The 21,177-nt window shown below is 39.4% G+C and overlaps 1 protein-coding gene across 5 annotated transcripts in view; it reads right to left on the reverse strand.

Moving 5' to 3' along the window:
* Nucleotides 1-21,177, reverse strand: part of SCAPER (S-phase cyclin A associated protein in the ER) — a 429,066-nt gene that overhangs the window by 80,577 nt on the left and 327,312 nt on the right. For all 5 annotated transcript variants that reach the window (XM_021099014.1, XM_021099012.1, XM_021099013.1 and 2 more), the window contains 2 exons: nt 20,052-20,284; nt 10,069-10,224 (listed from right to left, as the gene is read on the reverse strand). In XM_021099014.1, the coding sequence (XP_020954673.1) occupies nt 10,069-10,224; nt 20,052-20,284 (389 nt within the window). The remainder of the gene's footprint in view (nt 1-10,068; nt 10,225-20,051; nt 20,285-21,177) is intronic.

The following is a 21,177-nucleotide window of genomic DNA, read 5'->3' on the forward strand; positions in this document are numbered from 1 at the left end:
GAGTCATCGACCTCCTATTCTGCTCAACTAGAATACTCTTCCCTTAGATCTTTACAGAGTTGGCACCTTCTTAGTTTCAGTGTCACCTCCCCAGAGAGGAATTCCCTGACACTCCATCTATAAAAGCCCCTGCCCAAGTCATTCTGCTTTATTTTCTCACATTAGTATCACTACCTAAAATTATCTTATTTATTGTTTTATCATCTTTTTTTTTTTTCCCTATGAGACTGCAAGTTCCATAAGAGTGGGTGTTTTGGTCACTACTGGATCTCTAATACCTTGACAAATGTCTGGCATATAACAATTGCTCAGTAAATAGTAATTAGTAAAGATCTGCTAAAGTAACAGAAGGAAGAGTGGGAGAACCGGTCTCTGTGAGGCATGCAAAAGACATGAAGGCCTTGGATGTCTCCTTACTTTTGGGGAAGAAGAACATGAGAGGTGGGCAGCCCTTCTTACTACATTAAGAGTAGGCCCAGTAAATGGGGCCCTGGCATAGGTCACACACTGGCATTTGATAAAGCTGCCAGTCACAGTTATTTCCTGAGTTTTTATTTTGTCTCTAGCCTGGTGCTAGGGGCCTGAAGGGGTGCTGCTAGGACATTTAGTCTCTCTCCTTGGGGAAACTTTTTCATTTGAAGACACAGAACATATACTCAGTGCAATGGAACAAATGAATTAAAAGTAGACAGGTATCAAGTCACAGGTAGGTGCCATTTCTTATTTCTGAGGCATGTATCTTTGTGATTTAATTGGATAGGACTGGACTGGATTATAAAAGAGAGAAGTTAAAAATAATAAAGGTTTTGGGTCTTAAATATGACTAGAATCATGAGCAGGATAAGGTCATCAGGAGGAAGAACCAACTTGGAATGAAAGCCAAAGAGCTGAGAATCTGACATATTAAATATAAGTTCCTGGTAGAAACTACTGGTAGGAATTCTAAGAGGAAATGTTGGTCAGGGCCTTGTTTATGAGTATGGTTTGTGCCTTAACTTTACCAGCTTCTGCCTTGATTCATTTTTTCCTACCTATTTTCTTTTATTCTAATTTTTTTTCATTTTTTTTAAACATACTTCTGTAAGCAGTCTCAAATCTTTTTGGAACACAATGAATTTATTGTATCTTTTTGGGATACAATAAATATATATTGAAGAGCAACACAGGCAGGAGGTCAGAGTGACAGATGGGCTAGGCCCCATATGCTCCTGCCCTATCCAACGCTGTGAAGAATGATTAAATCCATGTATGTAATGTGAAAAAACAGGAACTGAGAAGCTAAAGAATCTGTAACTGGTCACAGAGCTAGGAGAACAGGAACTGCATCCATACTCTTCTGACTCCCAAAGCTCGCGCTTCAATATGACATTATAAAAGGATTTTCCTTTTGAGATCCTGACCCCTGGAGTCTTAGAGGCAGTGGACGTTCAACTGCAAGTGTATCCCAGACATACTCTGCTGCCCTCAGGCTGGTGAGCCTGCACACATGTTGAAAATCTTCCTTCATTATACCTAATCCCCTCTGGGAGCGTAGGGCAGGGAAGGCTGCCCCTAAATGCTGGCCTTGTGGGTTAAGGCTCAGACAGTTCCCTTTCTCTGGCACAGTGCCTAGAACACAGTAGACACACAGTTCGATTTGTAGTAAGGAAGTGATAATCTTTCTGTTCCTACAAGTCAGCTAAGGCTTTATTATCAGCTGTGATCTTTCAGAAATCTCTATGCTACCATTTGCCCAACTGTGAAGATAGAGAGAGCCTAGAGGTTCCTGTTTCTGTATTCTTCTCACCTTCCAGACTTGAAGGATGGAGAAAGCCACTCTTCCTTATCAGTCTGAAGGCTATTCTGGACAGTGTGAGGACTGCTGGGAGATAACTCATGAGGAGCCCGGGCACATAAATGGTGTCAACAAGTGTTATTTCCTATAGTTCCACTTGCTTGGTCCTATTATATTTACTTCGTTCTCCATCTCCCAGCACCAGCAAGACTTGTGTCCAAGGACAGTGGCTAAAGATTCTAAGAGAAGGGTGATAAGATAATACCAAGTATGAGACAGATGAGAACAGGACACTGGGAACACATTTATCTCTAGGGTAGGTTGGAATGTGGCAGACTGTGTCTTTCAAACACAACCACAGCAATATTTCTGGTACAATATCCTCTTCTAGGACCTGTACAGTGTCCATGAAGAGGTGAAGTCTATTCCTCCTCCCTTTGAAGCTAGGTGGGACTCTTGAGGCTGCCCTGATGAGCAGAGTTCAGTGGAGGGGACACTGCATGACTTCTGAGGCTAGGTCATGAGAAGTGATATGGTTTCTACCTGGCTCTCCCACTTGTCAGGATGCTCCTCCTTGGAACCTGCCACCATGCTGGGAGAAAGCCCAAATCAGATGGTGCAGAGAGACCACGTGGAAAAGTTCCCAGCAAACAGCCAGCACAAACTACAGACATGTGTGGACAAGCACTCATGAGTCCAACCTCCAGCCTTTAAGTCCTCCAACTGAGGCCCAGACACTGTGAGACAAAGATGAGTCATTCTCCCTGTATCTTGACAGAATTCCTGACACATGGAATCTATGAGATGAATAGATTGCTGTATTATGCCACTAAGTTTGGGGGTAATTTGTTATATAGCCATAGTAACTGGAACAAGAAGAAAAGCAAAGGAGGATATGTGGTCAGGTGAGACCAGATAAGCATAGGGAGAAGTGTGGGGTTAGAACAGACTGTATGCTGCCAAGGAGCAAGTATGACTAGTTCCTGGTAGGTAGCATTAGGGAAACAGATTACAGCCTGGTATGAGGAGAGGCTTTTAAAGCATTATCAGTGACAGAATAGGCTCCCTTAGTGAATAATGAGTTCCCTGTCAATGAAGATATTCAAATATAAACTCAAAGAGGTCACTGAAAAGATTCGAATCTGAATGGAAGACTGGATTAGGGTGACTTTAAGTTTCCTTCCAGTCAATGGAATGTGACAGCAGATTAGATCTGGGGTACAAGGAAAAGAGAAGAGACAGCGACGAGCCTGGAGCCTGGAGCCTGGGAGCCTAGTGACACTGCACATAAAGAGACTCTGAGAGGATTTGTAAAAGTTCTTTTCCACTTCTTTTGCCTCCACTTTCTACTGCCTCTCTCACATTCTTCACATGATAACTGAAAATATGGTTTTTTAGCATGTCTCTGCCCTGATCAAAGGCTTTTAATGACACCACTGCCACCATCACATTCAGCAGATCATTTTATATATCACAGTATTTTTTTTTCTTTTTAGGGCCACACCCACAGCATATGGAGGTTCCCAGGCTAGGGGTTGAATTGGAGCTGTAGCTGCTGGGCTACGCCACAGCCACAGCAACATGGGATCAGAGACGAGTCTGTGACCTACACCACAGCTCACAGCAATGTCGGATCCTTAATCTACTAAGTAAGGCCAGGGATCAAACCCGCAACCTCATGGTTCCTAGTTGGATTTTCCACTGTGCTGTGATGGGAACTCCTCACAGTATTTTATTTTTTATTTTTTATTTTTGGTCTTTTTGCCATTTCTAGGGCCGCTTCTGTGGCATATGGAGATTCCCAGGCTAGGGGTCGAATCAGAGCTGTAGCCTCTGGCCTACACCAGAGCCACAGCAACGCGGGATCTGAGCTGTGTCTGCAACCTACACCACAGCTTATGGCAACGCCAGATCCTTAACCCACTGATCAAGACCAGGGATCGAACCCGCAACCTCATGGTTCCTAGTCAGAGTCGTTAACCACTGAGCCACGACGGGAATTCCTTTTTCTTTCTTTTTTTTTTTTTTTTTTGGTCCTCACAGTATTTTTATATTTATTATCTAACTTGAACTTCCTAACAGTCTAGGAGGCACTAAAATCACTGCTACATATATCTCAAAATCCAGCTAGAGTAAGTTCTCTGTTCATTTTTCATATTTTTCTGCTTTGATGTCTTTTCTTATGCTATTTTCTTTTTCTGTATTTTTCCTAACTCTAAATGTGCTAACCCTTTTTATCTTTCAAGGCCCAGATTAAACTTAAGTTGCTTTAGAAAACAGCCAGTTCCTAAAATTAAGAGTGATTTCTCCCTTCTCTGAACTCCATCAATGATGATATAATAATCCAATACTTATGAGCCATTACATGCTGGGCTGTTTGCTAAGTGCTTTTCGTGTGTTATTGTCTATCCTCTATATCACTCTCTGCCTTATACCATGGATGTTTGTATATATATATTTTCTTCACTGGCTTACAAGGTCTTTGAGGACATGATCAACGTCTGAGTCATTTTTGCTTTCTCCCAAGCCTAGCACAGGGCCTGGCACAGAGCAAGTGCTACATAAATATTTGTCTAATGAATGAATGAATAATTCAGGCAGCAGAGTTAAAGTTTACCTTTGCTTGAACAAATGGTTTTTAAGCACCCTTAAACACTTGAGAAGCACTCATTTATATCCACATAATTAACAGGCAAAATTACAAATCATTCCTATCTTTTCATGATACAGGTTGCCAGGGACCTTGGCTGGAACCCAATTTGTTACGGATGTGAAAATGAAAACCACAAATACATATAACAACAAATTTCTTTGTGTGTAAAAATATTCTAGAATTCACAGTGGTCTTTTCCAACCAACCAGAATTAGCTAAATTTTACAAGCCTCTCTCTCTTCTGTGTAGTCATCGGGACTGTAAACTCTCTTACTTTGGATCTACTACTTCTTGGCCTTCTTGCTATAATACTTAGCATAGTTATGAATCTAGAAATGACTGTTGATTAAGTGAAAGGCCTGTGCTGGTTGCAATTTATAATCACTCATTACTCTTCTGATCCTATTAGTTTGGCTAAGGAGCCAGCACCTTAAGGGGGCCTCAGTGAGCTTTAGCCAATTATGGCAATTGAGTCACTGCCCTGTAATTTGAAAACTATCCTTTTTTTTTTCCTTTACTTTTTGTAGGACCAAGAATGGAAAGCCAATAACAGTAAAGGCCAAATAGGCATTTGTGAAAGTCCTATTACAGATCGTCGAATTTTGTTGAAGTGATTTAAGAATTACAGCTTGTGAACAATCCCCACATTACAATTTTGGAATAATCCTAACATAAAATCAATTCTTTTACCAGGTCACAATGTCAATTTTTACTTAAATAAATGCAAGTTCATTGTTCAAAACCAAGCCTGGTACAAAAATCACCCGTTAGTGCTTTTCTCTCCCAGGCTGAAGGAGAGATTAAGGGTGTAAATTCTGACACCCAAATTGTTTTTCAGAAAACCCAGGTAAAAATTAGAAGATTAAGGGCACAATAGGAGAGTAGTGCAAAGGCAGACCTGCTCTAATCACTATCACAAAGGCCGGCTACCACGGACTGCAGAGTGTTTACTCAAAGTCCTGTGCTGTCAATTAGTGTAGTAATTATCTCAGGGTCTGCCAGTTCACAAGAGGCAATTTTTGAAGACCTCTCTGGCTCCCCTTTGTCTTTTATTCCAGGAGGTCACAAAAGGGCTTTGTGGACAAGCCTTCCTTGATGCTCTGGCTGGCTTCTCCTAGTAGCCCAAACAGAAATTATGTGAATTACTCCAATACAACAACCACGCTACCGTTCTCTCCAGACACAGCCATGACTTTGTGCGAAACTATTTAACATATGTAACTAAGTGCTTTCAGTGGGTCACTGTAGTTTATAGTTTAGAAATATAATGTCCACGTAGAAATGGGAAGTAGTACAAAAGGGTCTGTAAGTATTACAGGTAAACAAATCAGAAGAGGTAGGAAAACTCCCTGTATTCCTGTAGCTTGATGGTACTCAGGACATGCTGGAAGACTGACGGATGAAACGAAGAACAGCAATCAGGGATCATTCTCATCTGTTTCAGAGAAGCAGCTTACACTGATACTGCTAAGAACTTCCTAGCTAAATTAAGTCAGGAAATCACCCAAACCTTTTTTCTAGAATAATCTGCTTTTGTAGGAAGGCCTACTAAATAGAAACATGCTGGGTAATTGAGGCTGGAGAAGGAAATTATATTGGGGAAAAATGGATTAAGAATTCTTAAAAACCACCAAGAGTTAGTCACTGATTTATTTAAAATCCAGTTGTATGTGTACACACAAATAATTATACTTCATTTTATGGGAGTGTATATATAAAGTTAGCTTTTATAATATAAACTTTACACACATGCCTACATGCACACACACAATCACACTTTGGTCTACTTAGATAATCCTTAGGCTTGTCTAGAATCAAACTCGTATTTCCTCTATGAAAAATCACTTATGTCCCTTAATTTAGAGACTACACCATCTACCACTCAAAAATTTCAAGTGAGAAACCTGGGAGTCATTCTGGATTCCTCCCTTTTACTTCCCATGTCATCCAGATAAATGCCATCTCTCTTACATTTATTTCATGTCCTCAATGTATCTGCTCCTATTTCTATTATCTCCACAAGCCCTCAACATTTCAAGAGCCTTTTAACTATTCCTTCTGCCTGTAGGCTCAGGCCATTCCAGTCATTTCTATGCTTTTCAGGAGTGATCGTTCTGTAAGAGAAATGTGATCTTCTTACCCTCTCTCAAACACCTTCAGTGGCCTTCCTCGGCGCCAGCACAGCACATCAAGCTCTTGTCTCCCTTTCACCTCCCGAGGGTTAACACGTGTGGAGCTCATTTAATACCCAATATCCTGCTACTTTTCACAGTTGCCCTATTGTACACTACAGCGAACTGAACAGGAGACAATGTCTTGTATACCCCTATCTCTTTGTTTGGGTTGTTCCTAAAGTACACCCCGAGTCAAAGATACAGGTGCAAGTAGTCTGTCTGTGAAGAATAGAGAAGGCAAAGAGGGTAAGGAGAAAAGCCAATCAAGTATGTGTTTATGAACAGGTTACCACTGGGGTCCCTTTGAAAGGCTGCAGAACACGCCTCAGGATTGTCCCTCTGAGGATTAATGGAGCTGGGATATTATCCGCCAATTTATTGTTGGAGAGTCACTCCTGGGGGTGTTAACAAGTAGCAAACAGCTACTTGCTCAGAGAATATCCTTCAGCATGGAGATACAAGAAGCCACTGACAAGTGAACTCCTGATAGGCCACAGGCACCAATAACATCTGCTGTATCATTCAGTGCACATATTATGTGCCTTCTCCCAGGTGAATTCTTTACTCGTCTTCCTGGATCCTTCAAGGTTTAGGCCATTGAAACCTTTCTTGACCTTCTCTGGAAGTGCTTTATTTTCTTCTCTGTGTATATTCTCTTTACAGCTATTAATTTACAAGCCTGACCCCACCCAGACTCTGGGCTCCCTGAAGGTAGCCGCTTTAGGACTTAGCTTGATGTCTGGCCCAGGGCAGATGTTTAGCCAATAGCTACTGGACTAGGATATGACTGTATACGTTAAAGGGAAGAGGATCCTGTTTTCCATATGTGTAATTGAGAAAACCTTCAAAGAAACAAAAATGTATACCTATATATTTACAATGTATATTACTTTGAATAATATAAAGTCAAGTGCGTAGGAGGATGCACCAAGGTAGGAATCTTGGGTTCTAATTCAAGTTAGTTTGGTTCAGTTGCTTTCCCTATAAAAATGTGTGGCTTCTTTCAAGCTCCACAGACTTCAAGTGATTCAATCCATGTGTGAGCGAAAGCTGAAGTCTACAAACAAGCACATATGGAAATGTTTCTGGGTGTGATATTCATCTGGATTCAAGGAAAGAGTACAGGTGACAAAGATTTGAGATGCTGGCAGGTTTTTAATGGTGTATATACAAAGATGGGTGACAGATGGGTCTCCCCACTGAGAGGATACCTCCCAGGGAGTGGCCTGGCTACTGCACAGAGCTAGCTGGGCAGCATGGCAGCCTCTAAGCTGGCAGGTACCAATGGCCCCAATGGAGCCCTGTGACTGCTGCCAGCCTCGGGGTAGTGTGGTACCATCCACACTTACTTGGGTCATAAGCCTACAAATAACCACTTCCTGAGTTCTCACTGAATCTCAGGAGGGTTGGCTCTGACTGCATTTCTAGAGGGAACAGACTAAGTGAATAGTGACCACAGGCCATGCTTGGCATCCTTGACACTCAGTCTTAATTTTCCTACATATGTGACTGGCGGTGAAGGGGCTTGGGTAAGAATAAGGAAGAACAGGTGGGTTTTGTAGTTCTATGTATAACAGATTAGCAAATGTTGAAGGTCACTTCTGAAAAAAAACTCTGTTTAAAAATATTCTGGGAGTTCCCGTCGTGGTGTGGTGGTTAAGGAATCTGACTAGGAACCATGAGGTTGCAGGTTCGGTCCCTGGCCTTGCTCAGTGGGTTAAGGATCCGGCGTTGCCATGAGCTGTGGTGTAGGTCGCAGATGTGGCTCAGATCCCACGTTGCTGTGGCTGTGGCGTAGGCCAGTGGCTACAGCTGCGATTAGACCCCTAGCCTGGGAACCTCCATATGCCGCGGGAGTGGCCCTAGAAAAGACAAAAAAAAAAAAAAAATTCTGAAAGCAGATATTAGCATTGTGTATACATTCAACACGAACAGATAATGCTTCTTTAAGTAGCTAGACTTCAGAAGTTTCAAATAATTAATTTCTTTGAAAAATCTCTAAAAAGCATATAATTTGTATGCAGTGCTGTTTAGGATTTAACTACAAGAAAATCATTTTACTAAACATTCTCTATATGCTTGAGGGATATGTCATATTCCTATCAGAAACACTGAGTCACTACTGCAAATTATTCTTGGTAGGAGAGGAGAGAAAAGGACAAGAGGGGGTTTACTCTGACCCTCATAGAGAATCATTTTTTTTTTCTTTCAGCATGTGTTTTTTTTTGGGGGGGGGATCTTTTTTTTAGGGCCATGCCCATGGCATATGCAGGTTCCCAGGCTAGGGTTCAAATCGTAGCTGTAGCTGCTGACCTACACCACGGCAACACCAGATCCTTAACCCACTGAGCGAGGGCCAGGGATCGAACCTGTGACCCCATGGATACTAGTCAGATTCGTTTCCCCTGAGCCATGACAGGAACTCCAAGAACTATTGTCTGTTTATTTGTTTAATATTTATTTATTTTTTATGCTGTACAGCATGGGGACCAAGTTACACATACATGTATACATACTTTTTCCTCCCACTGTCGTGTGGTGATGTAAGTATCTAGACATAGTACTCAGTGCTACACAGCAGGATCTCATTGTAAATCCATTCCAAGAGCAACAGTTTGCATCTGTTAACCCCAAGCTCCCGATCCCTCCCACTCCCTCCCTCTCCCCTCGGGCAGCCACAAGTCTATTCTCCAAGTCTGCAGCAATATGGATGGAACTAGAGACTCTCATACTGAGTGAAATAAATCAGAAAGAGAAAGACAAACACCATATGATATCACTTATAACTAGAATATAATATACAGCACAAATGAGTATTTCCACAGGAAAGAAAATCATAGAATTATTGTTTTTGAGGACAGTATACAGGGTAGAGTGAGGGGGTTTAAAGAGCCAACCAGGGCAGAAATAGTTGCTGGCACACTGGCTATAATTAAGATTACGCCCATGGGTCATGTGAAACTTCAGGGAGCTATTGGTTTTTGATGGCTCCTTTCTCTTATTCATGGAGATAGCTTGGAAGAAAGGACAGAGGGGAAAATAAACTAGGAGGCTGTGACTGAAAGTATGCGAACATGATCACAGGCACCGTGACGCTGTGCCGTGTTGTGCTGAGGGCCTGGTCTAGGCTTTGTTACTGACTTGCTGACTCAGGAGAATCACTTGATCTCTCTGGATTTCGGTGGTGGAAGAGGGACTGGATGACATCTAAGGTCTCTTGCACAAATTACAGCTTAAGTTTATGACACCAATAAGAAAAATAGGCTCTGACAGGACTTGTAGCCAGGGAAAATAAGACCTACTAGAGAAGTCTCAATATAGGAAGCCACAAAGGACAGAAGTCGCTCAAAGAAGAAAAGAAGCCAAGATGACCACCTACATCCCTATGAAATGACTCTAAAATGAGCAAAATCCAAAAGATGCTGCAAAAGTTGAGTCCAGTCTGACGTCAAGTAGAGAGGCCTTACCTTCCGGTGACAGCAAAGCAGAGAGTGCACATTCCATGTAAGAGTCCTGCGGCATGCTGCAGAAACACGGCCATCTTGGGATTTTCATCCACTGGGCCTTGCACCGAGAGGAAGCAGCCACAAAGCTTGTCGATCAGACCTATGTTCACCACGTAGCTAGATGTGGGGAGAAATGTGAGTTATTAGTCTGTAGAGTCTGGCAACATCTTCACCTTCAAAGATTAATCTTAACAACGTAGACCCCTCCAACAAGCAAACACAACACAGGTTTGAGTAAAGCATCTTAAGTAACAATTTCCGTAGATTTAATCCTGATTAATCAGCTATTTCTGTAAGTGATTCTCTTTTCTCTTTTGGTTATTTGGATGCTATGTTTTAAGAAAGATGAATGAAAATGATTTGATCATTCTCACTGGTCTTAAAGAGTTTGACAATAGTTGAAAAGATTTAAAATGATCTCTATACTCTTGAAAAGCAGTACTTCTCAAAGTACTAGGTAGCTAAATGCACCAGAATGCACAAGTTCAGAAGATAAAATAATGCTACCCAGACACTCCTGTTATAACTTAATGCTGTGTAGATTCTCTTTTTAAAAACCCCATCACTATTAGGAGTATAACAAATAGTGATGGAGTTCCCGTCGTGGTGCAGGGGAAACAAATCCAATTAGGAACCATGAAGTTGCAGGTTCGATCCCTGGCCTCTCTCAGTGGGTTAAGGATCCCGAGTTGCTGTGAGCTGTGCTGTAGGTTGAAGACGTGGCTCAGATCTGATGTTGCTGAGGTCAGCAGCTGTAGCTCTGAGGCCAGCAGCTGTAGCTCTTATTCGACCCCTAGCCTGGGAACCTCTATATGCTGCAGGTGTGGCCCTAAAAAGCAAAAAAAAAAAAAAAAAAAAAAAAATTAAAAAAAAGAGTATAACAAGTAGTGAGAATTTAATTGCCTTCTCTTTCGAAAAAGTACTAGTCCTGAGAGTTGACAGTAACATTTAAGAAGTCATTTCCATCTTTCCAGTCCATTAAACAGCTTTCCAGAGTGGTTTATCAAACTGGACCAACGAAAGTAGCTCTTTATTAGCCCACAAAGCAGAAATCATTGAAAATACCTGAAGACTATAAATGACCTTATAGATAATTCAGCTTCGGTTGAGAGATTTATACTAATTTAGTGCTACTGCCTTTACATGTATGAAAAGCACAGAAATTCAAATATAACACTTCTGAAAATCAACACATCTAAACTTTCAGCAGTACGTGCAAAGGAACAGATGCTTCTGTTTGTAAGTGCATTAAAAATCTCCATCACTATTCATTTACTAATATAAATAAAAGGAAGGAGAATTTGATGAATAATTTATATCTGGAGCCTCTTCTAAATTTACTATTTACAAGGTATTAAAGTTCCCTTTCTCCTTTTACATTAGGAAATGTATTCACCTGGGTTACGGAGCATCTCCTAGGGTTTTCAAATTGGGAAGTATGAAATGATGACTACCAGCCCTATTTTCTTACAATGGAGGAAAATGACATATTGACATATTGAACTCTAGCCCCATAAGTCACTGCATGACCTTGGGCAAATTACTTTGCCTTTCTGTGTCTGTTTCCTTTTCAAAGTAATAGACTCCTACTACAAGGTTCTTGTAATAAGAGACTGATAGCTAATACATGTAAAGAACTTGATAAATTTTATTATTAGTTTTATACTAGTGGTGATAATAGCAGTATTTATGAAATAGACATATGCACACTTAACTAGTCATAAACACAGTGTAAATGAAGACAACACAAAATACCAGTTCACAAATATCAGATTGACAAAAATTAGTGTGTTAACACAAGACACTGGTAAGGATATGAGGAAATGGAATTCCTATCCTTTATTGATGAAAAGTGAAATCTGTATAATTACTTTGGAGAACAACTTGGTAAAAGTGAACACACATTTATCTTAACATTCGTAAATTGATACTGAAGGCATATAAACTTGAGAAATTCTCACACAGGTGCAAAAGAAGATTTCTACAAAGATATCCACTATACTATTGCTTAAAATAGTGAAAAAGTAAAAACCACTGTCCTCAGAAAATGGGTAAACAAGCTGGGAATTTATTCATTCAATAGCATCTGTAGAGCAGTTAAAAAGAATTCATCGGATTTATATTTATCGATCTAAATAAATCTCAACAACATACGATGTGAAAACAAATTGACAAAGCAGTATGATAGCATTTATGTAAATTTTAACTATACAAAATAGAAAGTAGAATATATTGTTTGTGGATATATGTAATATATACACATACACACGTAAATGTATATACACACACATATATATTTACACACATATATTACATACACATATATAATATTTTTATAAAAAATCCATGGGAACTATATATACACAGTTTAACATAGTGATTTACCTCCTGAGAGAGAGTAAGGGGAAAGAGATGGAGATGTGGAGTTTGCTGTATCTGCAACATTTGGTTTCTTGCCAATAAGAAAAAAGATCTAAGACAATTTAGAAAAATGTTATCAGTTACTGAAGAATGTTGCCAAGTTGATACATAGGTATTGATATTTTGTTAGGTGTACACTGATATACTTCATCATGAAATAATAGAAAACATAAATATTTAAAAAGGCAACAATGGGAATTCCTTTGTGATACAGTGGGTTAAGGATCCAGTGTTGTCACTGCAGTGGCTCAGGTCAGCCACCGCAGGGGCTGCAGCATGGGTTTGATCCCTGGCCCTGGAACTTCCACATGCTGCAGGTGCAGCCAAAAACAAGAAGATCAGAATTTGTAATTTGTAAGATGAAGTGTTAATATTAGTCTTCCTCAGGTTTATCGAAATGCATTTGACACATAACATTGTGTAAGTTTAAGGTGTACAATGTGATGATTTGATGTATGTATATATGGTAAAAAATAATTGTTTTCTAGTTTCACACCACTGTGATTGGAAAAAATCTTGATATAATTTCTATGTTCTGGAATTTGCTGAGACTTGTTTTGTGGTATAATTCATCCTAGAAAATGTTCCATGCGCATTTGAGAAGAATATATATTCTGCTGCTGTTGGATGGTGTGTTCTATGTATGTCTGTTGGGTCCATTTGACCTATAGTATTGCTTAAATCTGCTATTTCCTTATTGATTCTCTGTCTGGAAGATCTATCTATTGTCAGGAATGGGGCATTAAAGTCCCCACATATTATTATATTGTTGGTTTTTTTCCCCTTCATTTAGTTCTGTTAGTATCATTTTTCTTTTTATGGCCACACCTATGGCATATGAAAGTTCCTAGGCTATGGGTCGAATCAGAGCTGCAGCTGAAGCCTATGCCACAGCCACAGCAACACCAGATTGGACCCCCATCTGCAGTCTACGCTGTGGCTTGCAGCAATGCTGGATCCTTAACCCACTGACCGAGACTGAGTGACACCCTCATGGACACTATGTCAGGTTCCCAACCCACTGAACCACAAGAGAACTCCAGTATCAGTTTTATATATTTAGATGCTCCAATGAATACTGGGTGCATAAATATTTACAACTGTCATATCTTCTTTGTGGATTGACTGCTCTTTCATTATATAATGACCTTGTCTCTTTTAGCCATTTCCAGCTTAAAATCTATTTTTTCTGATGTAAATATAGCTACCCCTGCTTTCCTTTGGTTACGATTTCCTTGAAATATCTATTTCCATCCCTTCGCCCTCAGTGTGTTGTTAAAGCTAAAATGAGTCTCTTATAGGTAGCATACTATTAGATCTTGTTTTTTAATCCATTCAGCCACTCTATGTTTTTTGATTGGAGAATTTAATCCATTTCACTTAAAGTAATTATTGATTGCTAAGGATTTATTGTCATTTCATTATTTTCTGTTTTTTTTTTTATATCTCTTCTTCCCTGTTTCCTCTTCTGCTATATTTCTCTGTGATGTGATGACTGTTTGAGGCAGTATGCTTTGACTTCTTTATACTAATCTTTTGTGTATCTACTACAGGTTTTCCTTTGTGGTTACTATGAGGCTTATATAAAACATATTACATCCTATTTTAAGTGAATAAGAAGTTTGATAGCATACAGAAACTTTATACAATTGTCCCTCAGTGTCTATGGGGGACTGGTTTCAGGACCCCCTGGGTACTAAAATCTACCAAAGTCCCATCATTGGCCCTTCATATTCTTAGTTCCACATTTGCAGCTTTGACCAATCACAGATTGTGTATTATTGCAGTTTTTATTGAAACAAAATGCATATAAGTAGACACGCACATTTAAAACCTGTGTTGTTTAAGAGTCAACTGTACTTTTACTTCTCCTCCCTCATATTTTAGATTACTGAAGTTATAATTTACATATTTTTATAGTGTTCATTCAATAGAAAATTACCATAGCTGTGGTTATATTAGTTTCATTTTTATTTTTCAGACTAGCTTGTAAGGGAATTATGCACCACCATTACAATACTAGAGGATCTGATTTTGACTATACATTTACCATGACCAGCCAGTATTATACATCCATATGTTTTTATCCTATTAATTATTATCCTTTTATTTAAAAACTTAAAAAAAAATTTTGGCCATGCCTAAGGCATGTGGAAATTCCCAGGCCAGGATTGAACCTGTGCCACAGCAGTGACAATGTTGGATCCTTAACCACTAAGCCACCAGGGACCTCCATCATATTTTTCTTCAAACTTGAAAATGCCCTTTAGCATTTCTTATAAGGCATGCCTAGTGGTGATGAACTTCTTCAGCTTTTGTTTGTTTAGGAAAGTCTTCTTCCTTCATTTCTGAAGGACAGAATTGCTGAGTATGGCATTCTTGATTTGCAGTTTTTTCCCTTTAACATTTTGAAAAGCTGTGCTGCAAGCTAGGCTTCTTGATGAGGTTGGCTGCTGACTGTGCTCTCATGTTGAGCAAGGTCGCTGGCTGGCCTCTCTGTTTGTATCCCGTATTTAGGTGGGCCTAGAAATTGTTTCTGTGGTTGGGAAGAGTCTTTGTCTGGGCTCCATTGTGGGATGAAGCTGCAGGTTAGGCTCTGCGGTTGAGTGGAACCACAGGTAGGCTCTGAGGTTGCCCAAGGTTACTGTTCAGTCTCCTTGGTTATGTGGGGTCAGAGATTAAGCACAACAGTCAGGCAGGGCTGCTGGTTTGGCTCCTGGTCTAAGCAGGGCCATAGTATGGGCTTTGCAGCTGCCTGGGTTCTCCAGTTGGGCTTCATGGATATCAGGAATGAAGGTGATGCTGAGCAAGAGGGCACGGATGATTATTTGCTTCCTGCCCAGGTTGGGTGGTAAAACAAACTCTTTAGCCAATATAGCTGGGGATGGGGGGACTCTAATCAGGGAAAACTGCCAGTCAAGAACCCTGGCTAGACACAGCTACTGGCTCAATTTCGTAGATGGGCAGAGCTGCTGCCTGGGATCTTTGCCTGGGCATCACTATAAGCAGGAATGCAGTCCATCAAGATCTGAGTGCTGACTGCTTTGGTGGCTTCCCTCACTCCCATCCCCCTTTCTATGTGCTACCTGCAGATTCCCCAGTGATCCCTGTGAAGTAAGACCCAAGTAGAATGTCCCACAATTTTGGGGGAGCTGGATGTTCCCCTTGGGCTCCCTCTTCCCAATGGAGAAACTGCAGGCTTGAGGCGGCAGGGGGCGTGGGGGGGGGTAGGGGGCGGCCTCAGTGCAGTGTTGTACCGGCCTGTGGGAAGGGTGTTGTGGTCAGAGTGCAGCTGCCCCTCTTACCCTTCTAAAGTGGCACTTCTTGATCTCTGAGGTCCGGGGGCGATGCTTTAGTCTCACTCACTCCCTGCATTCTCAGTTTTCACAATGGTGTCTTGTCAAGGGATAGTTGCTAGCTAGTTGCCTTCTTGTGAGGCCATCTTGTTGATGACACAATCACTTTAATACTAATGAACTACGATCTTGTAAACAGGGAGTTACCACAGGGTAATTCTGATCCAGACAAATAGGAGCATCATCGATAGTACTGGGGTCCACTTCATAGTACAGGATGGTTTGTTGTGCTTTAGCACATTCCATCCATAACACAGAAAAGTTCTAGAGACTAAAAAACCCAAGATCAAGGTGGTGACAGGGCTGGATTCCTCTGAGGTCTCTTTTTAGCTTCTAGGTGGTGCCCTCTTGGCATCTCTTAATGTGGTTGTCCCTCTATGCGTGTGTCTAATGTTCTTAATATACAAAGAGCTTTTACAATTTAAAAAGTCAACACTTTCAATAGAAAAATGCAAAGTACATGAATGGACAACTCACAAATAATAAAAATTGCCAGCGAACATTAAAAATTGTTCAATATTACTAATATAAAAAATGAAATATTTTCACCTCTTGGTTTGGTTAAGACTCAAAAGAATGATGATATCCAATACTGTCTAGGCTAAAGGTACAAGGACATACTCTTATGTAATCTCTGTGTAGGACATTTTGGCAATATGGATCAAAATCCTTAATTCATATTCTTTGACCCAAAAATTATACTTTTCAACATTTATTAAAAGAAAATAATCAATTGTAGGGAAAGATGTTATTTACAGTGTTATTTGTACTGGTAAAATACTAGACTAAATCTACATAACTAATAATAGGTTCCCTGAAGCAAATCCACTGCTACATAATTAAATACCTAGAAAGGCAATAAAAATTACTTTGCAAGTTTCTGTTATTTGGAAAAAAAATTAAAAAATACATTTTCCCAAAGAATACATACAAATGACCAATAGGTACAGAAAAAGATGTTCACCATCACTAATCATCAGGGATACACAAATTAAAACCATGACAAGATAACATCTCTTGTCTGTTGGAATGGCTATGATAAAAAACAACAAGATAATATTGGCAAGGATGTGGAGAGAAAAGTGAACCTTTGTACACTATTGGTGGGAAAGTACATTCAGAGAGTCACTGTGAAAAACAGTATGGAGGTTCCTCAAAACAGTAGAAACAGAACTACCATATGATTCATCAATTCCACTTCTGGGTATATACTAAAGAAAATGAATCACTATCTTGAATAGACACTTGCACTCTCATGTTCAGTGAAGCATTATCCAGAATAGCCAAGACAGAGAAACAACCTAAGTGTCCATCAACACATGAATGTAAAGAAAATGTGGTATATATGCATAATGAAATATTATTTAGCCATAAAAATAAGGTAATCCTGCCATTTGTGATAATATGGGTGGCCCTTGAAGGAATTATGCTAAGTGAAATAAGTTAGACAGTAAAGGACAAATACTGTATGTTCTTACTTATATGTAGAACCTAAAAGAGTAGAACTCATGGAAACAGAATAGAATGGTGCTTGCAAGAGGCTGTGGGTGGGAGAAATGGGGAGATGTTGGTCAAAGGGTATAAACTTCCATTTACAAGATGAATATGTTGTGGGGACGTAATGTATAGTGTGGTAACTATAGATAACAATACTGCATTACATACTTGAAAGTTGCTAAGAGAATAGCTCTTAAATGCTTCAACACCCACTTATACACACGAACACAAAAGGTAATTATGTAAAGTGAAGGAGGTGTTAACTAACGTTATTGTGGTAATCACTTTGCAGTACATATGTGTATCAAATCACCACCTTGTACACCTTAAATTTATACAATGTTAACATGTCAAGTGGTTTATCTTAAACTTACACAATGCTGGATGTCACCTCTATCTCAATAAAGCTGGAAAAAATAAAACTGCAGAGCTTCAGGGTTAATCCAATTCCTGAGTAAATTTTAAACCAGTATTTTTTCAAACTGCAATTTTCTTCTATTCCTACAAATATTGCTTTCCTAGAACTATGCTAAAACACTTGAAACTATCAATATTTTCATCTTACAGAAAAAAATTATGATGTTTGATTGCCAAATAATATTATTTGGATATTTTATTAAAGGTCTTTTTACTTGTTTTTGTATCCCAGGACCTTGTGAACTGTCTGGCACAGAGTGAGTACAGGTGACTATACTGTGAACTGATAAATATCTCTGAATATCCCTTAGGTCTAGAAACTTGACTAAATCATGTAAACTAACGAGAATAAACACTGTTATTACCTCACCTTTGTAAAACATCCTCATGCCTCTACATGTCAGATAAGGAACAGAAAGAGACATATGACAGGGTGATGTGCCTTGTTCCAGGTCTACCTCAGGGGCACAGGCCAGAGAATGGTGCCAAAGACCATGCTGGAACTCTTTCCACCCAACTTTACACGCTAGAGATATTAACTGACAAAAAATGCCCAGGTTATAGCAGGGAGTGGAGTAAGATTTCCTGTCAGTTCACATCGGAGAAGGTGAGAAAGAAAGCATGAAAATAATTACCCATGTTCTGTTTGCTTCACAAGGCTTATTTGAAATAAGGCTTGTGGTTCTATATATAGAAGCATCATCAAGCCAACTAAGAATGCATTATCTACAAGAAAATAATATCTACCAAAAGCAATTCAAGTCAGATAGAGTAGCACGGTTTTGTTCTGAATACTGTAACTGTCAATCATCCTTTTTAAGTTACATGAGTTATTTGGTTTGGCAGATTACCACTGTTATTTTTTCCCCTCCAATACCTTCTTCCTTTATGAAGGATCTGGTATCTATAATAATGTATGTGAAAACATATGTGCTTTCTTCTGGAAGGTCCACTGGAATTGCACTGAAGCATTTGGCCAGGCCTTCCACCTCATCGCAGCTGAGGCATTTGGCTAAGTTGCCTGGATGACCAGAATGTAGAGTTGCTGCATCATACAGTAGCCCAGGGGACAATGCTGGGACTGAATGGCCTTCATTAGCAGAGAGGGCTAGGCTCTACAATGACCAAAAGGACATGGGGAAATTGAATGGGATCAAGCAACTGAGAGAAAGGCCAGGGAGAGTAAAAGTCAAATGCTATGTGATAAACGGTTGTGGACCCAAAGGGCCTAGTACTTTCCAGCAATAAATATGCTTGGGGAAAGAGGGCAGGCAGATGGAAGGGACAAGTTAACAAAGTAATCAAGGGTAAGAAAGATACTGAATGAAACAACTGTTTCCAAGAAAGCACTAAAAGAGAACAGAGGAAATTTATGAACTGTGAAAGAAGCACATACAGAAAAAGGCATTCTTTTTCTCCTATTAACCTACTATAAGCTGCAGAGAGTAACAAATTGTGTGGGTTTTGGAAGTCAGAGATGAGTGCAGATCACAGAGGAGTTTCTGATAGGTGGGACAGGTAACTGATTAACACCAGATGGAACCCTGTCGGGAAATTAAATGTCCTACCTGATTCCAGATTCATAAGGGAAAAAGGAATAAATTTCCCTGGAGAAAAGGTGACCTTATAAGGAAGCAGGGGTGACCTTAAACAGGTGTCAGGAATTGCTACATTTGTGTGGTAGAAAAACATATAGGTGTTGGGATTCCAACTAGACCTGAGTTCTAGTCTCAACTCTCCTTAACTTTTAAACTTATTCATTACATAACTCTGGGCAAAGCACTTAACCTCTCTGAGCAATTTCCTCACCTACAAAGTCTGGATTAGAAATCCTACACTTAGAGGACTGTAAAGCTTTTTACTACAATACATTACACATAATAGGTGCTCCATAAACGATAGCTATTATTATTGCTTTAAATCTAAACCAAATTTACCACCAGAGATGAGCTGAGATAGGAGGATTCTTCGAAATTTTCTGAGTTGGAAAGAGGTGACTGCAAAAAAGTTATAAAAGCTTGGATACTACATATTTTAATATCAAACACCTAAATTTAAGAATGACAGATGAACTCTAATGATACTGCTTTTTATTAATAGGATTTTCACTTTCTTTACAAAATGTGGTATATTTTCTACCAGGAATTTGTGGATGGTGTTGTAAGAACCATTGCCATCACATGAACCCTGAGATTTAAATTATTTTAACATTATTTTTTTAAAGAGAAAGTTTTAAGAAATCTAGAAATTTACCTGATGAGGTCCTGAACTCGACTGTTAAAGGCATCACCTTGGGAGGGTTTGTTTTTCATTTCCTGTGTTGATATTTTTGGTGTAGTTGGCTGGCTGTTTCCATCTGGTCGATGAGCAATCAGGCAGCCAAAAACCACAGCACTGACTTTGAGAAGTCCAGTTGTCAAGCCTTCGAAAACTTGCTTATTTGTATTTCTTCCCAAAATAGCATTATTTTCATCTGGAACATAAACCTGATGGAAAAAAATACAGTAATTGTGTTTCAATAAAACTACCAAAAAATGAACAAGAGATGATATATAAAATGTCTGGAATCATAAATAATTTTGAACTTCTAGAGGTGGCTATTTGCATGTTTGAGTATTAGTTTCAAAGTCAGACTGCTGAGTTCAAATTCCAGCTTTGCCCCTGCGAGCTGGGTGATCCTGGGCAGGTTGCTACTTCCAAGCTTCAATTTTTTCATTTATCAAACAGGGATAATGACATTACCTATAACAAAGGGTTCTTGTAAGGATTCAATGAGTGAATACATATAAAATGCTTAGCTCATGCCCAGGCATATAATAAGCACTCAATAAATATTATTTATTCAGTTAAATAAAGTATATTAAAATTTTATATAAACTCAGAAAATGAACCAATTGGTAAACTGATAGCATTATTTCTCAAAGTGAATTTTTAAAATATCTAATCTAGATTCCTCTATTAGGGTAAAATTTGCATTTCTTACTACAAAATGGTTTTCTTAATACAAAAGGTCATATTTGGCTATGTTTATTTATAGTTTACAGGAAGTGATGTACTTGTTAAAAGTTGGCCAAAGAGTCAGAACCTGGGCTCTATAGCTATAAGATATTAGAAATGTTCCTTAACCTTTCTGTGTCTGTTTTCTCAACTGTTAAGTGACAGTAGTCATAGTACCTAATGAATCATTATACGTAAATTCTTACAACAAGGTCTAGCACATAGGTAAGTCCCACAAAAGTGTCATCTGTTACTGCAGTTGCTACTCTTACCAATATTCCTACCATTTCCAGGAGTAAATGCTACTATGTATGAATGTCAGCTCTCAGAGAAAGATGACTAGATTACATACTGGCTAGATATGTAGTCACCAGGCTGGGAG

The sequence above is a fragment of the Sus scrofa genome, chromosome 7, assembly GCF_000003025.6.
Source record: "Sus scrofa isolate TJ Tabasco breed Duroc chromosome 7, Sscrofa11.1, whole genome shotgun sequence".
In the NCBI taxonomy this organism is placed as follows: domain Eukaryota; kingdom Metazoa; phylum Chordata; class Mammalia; order Artiodactyla; family Suidae; genus Sus; species Sus scrofa.